General features: G+C 38.1%; 1 protein-coding gene across 1 annotated transcript; it reads left to right on the top strand.

The window, feature by feature from the left end:
- Positions 1-3: 3 nt before the first annotated feature.
- Positions 4-771, top strand: LOC108357763 (zinc metalloproteinase nas-4; the record flags this gene model as incomplete). The annotated part of the gene is made up of 1 exon (XM_017608832.1): positions 4-771. A coding segment is annotated over one exon (768 nt), but the record flags the coding sequence as incomplete, so codon positions are not given.
- Between the last annotated feature and the right edge of the window lie 275 nt (positions 772-1,046).

Here is a 1,046-nt window from a genome sequence, read left to right as displayed (position 1 = left end):
GAATCAGAAATCGATGATCCCGAAACAGTGCCACGCCTCTACCAAGGTGACATCGCTATTGATCCTTATACCTACATATCACTTAGGCTTGGCGTTAATCCAATGAAGCATCCAAAACGTTTGTGGCCAAACGCCACTATTCCCTTCGAAATCAGCCATTTGTATACCAACAATGAACGGATGGCCATAGAACGTGCCTTGAATACATTTAATGCTTTAACCTGTATTAATTTTAAACCCTTTGACGGCGAGGAAGAAGATTACGTACTAATTACACCGCCGGTGGATGACGCGCCCGCCGGTTGCTGGTCGTTTGTGGGTAAACGTGGTGGAGAGCAGGTAGTGTCATTACAACAACCGGATGATAAAAGCGCACATTGCTTCAACAGCGAAGGGCGGATTATGCACGAGCTTATGCATGCTATTGGAATTTATCACGAGCAATCTCGAGCTGATCGAGATAATTTTGTAAAAATACACTGGGAAAATATCGTACCGAAATATCGTAAAAATTTTAAATTGATTTCAAAAAAGAAAGGCAAACATGCTTTCGATTATGATTATAATTCTGTAATGCATTACGGCGAGTACTACTTTAGCAAAAAGAAGGGAGAGAAGCCCACTATGACACCGTTACAGCCGGGTGTACGCATAGGCCAGCGGAAGACCATTAGCAAAACGGATTGTCTAAAGATCAACGATTTGTATGGTTGCCTGAATGGCAGACATGCGAGGATGTATAAAAGTTTCTGCAATTTGTTGGGACTTTAAATTAATGTTTAATTATTCGTAAGGGTTTAAATCATATTGATTTACGATTGTACTAAATGCATACTAATGTACATATATTCAGCCTAAAAATACGCTTGTTTACATTAGTAATAAATGTACATACATGTGTATGTACTTACTTGCATTCGGGGTATCTTTATTTATACAAAACGAAATTTTACTGAGCACTCCAGCGTGGAAAATGATATTTTTTATGGCAAAATTTTAGGAATTCACACATTTCATGATAAGAGATATTGAAATACAAAAAAAAA

This window comes from Rhagoletis zephyria, unplaced genomic scaffold (assembly GCF_001687245.7).
Source record: "Rhagoletis zephyria isolate East Lansing unplaced genomic scaffold, Rhagoletis_zephyria_1.1 Rzeph_scaffold_83869, whole genome shotgun sequence".
In the NCBI taxonomy this organism is placed as follows: Eukaryota; Metazoa; Arthropoda; class Insecta; order Diptera; family Tephritidae; genus Rhagoletis; species Rhagoletis zephyria.
This window is presented reverse-complemented; position numbering and strand designations above follow the sequence as displayed.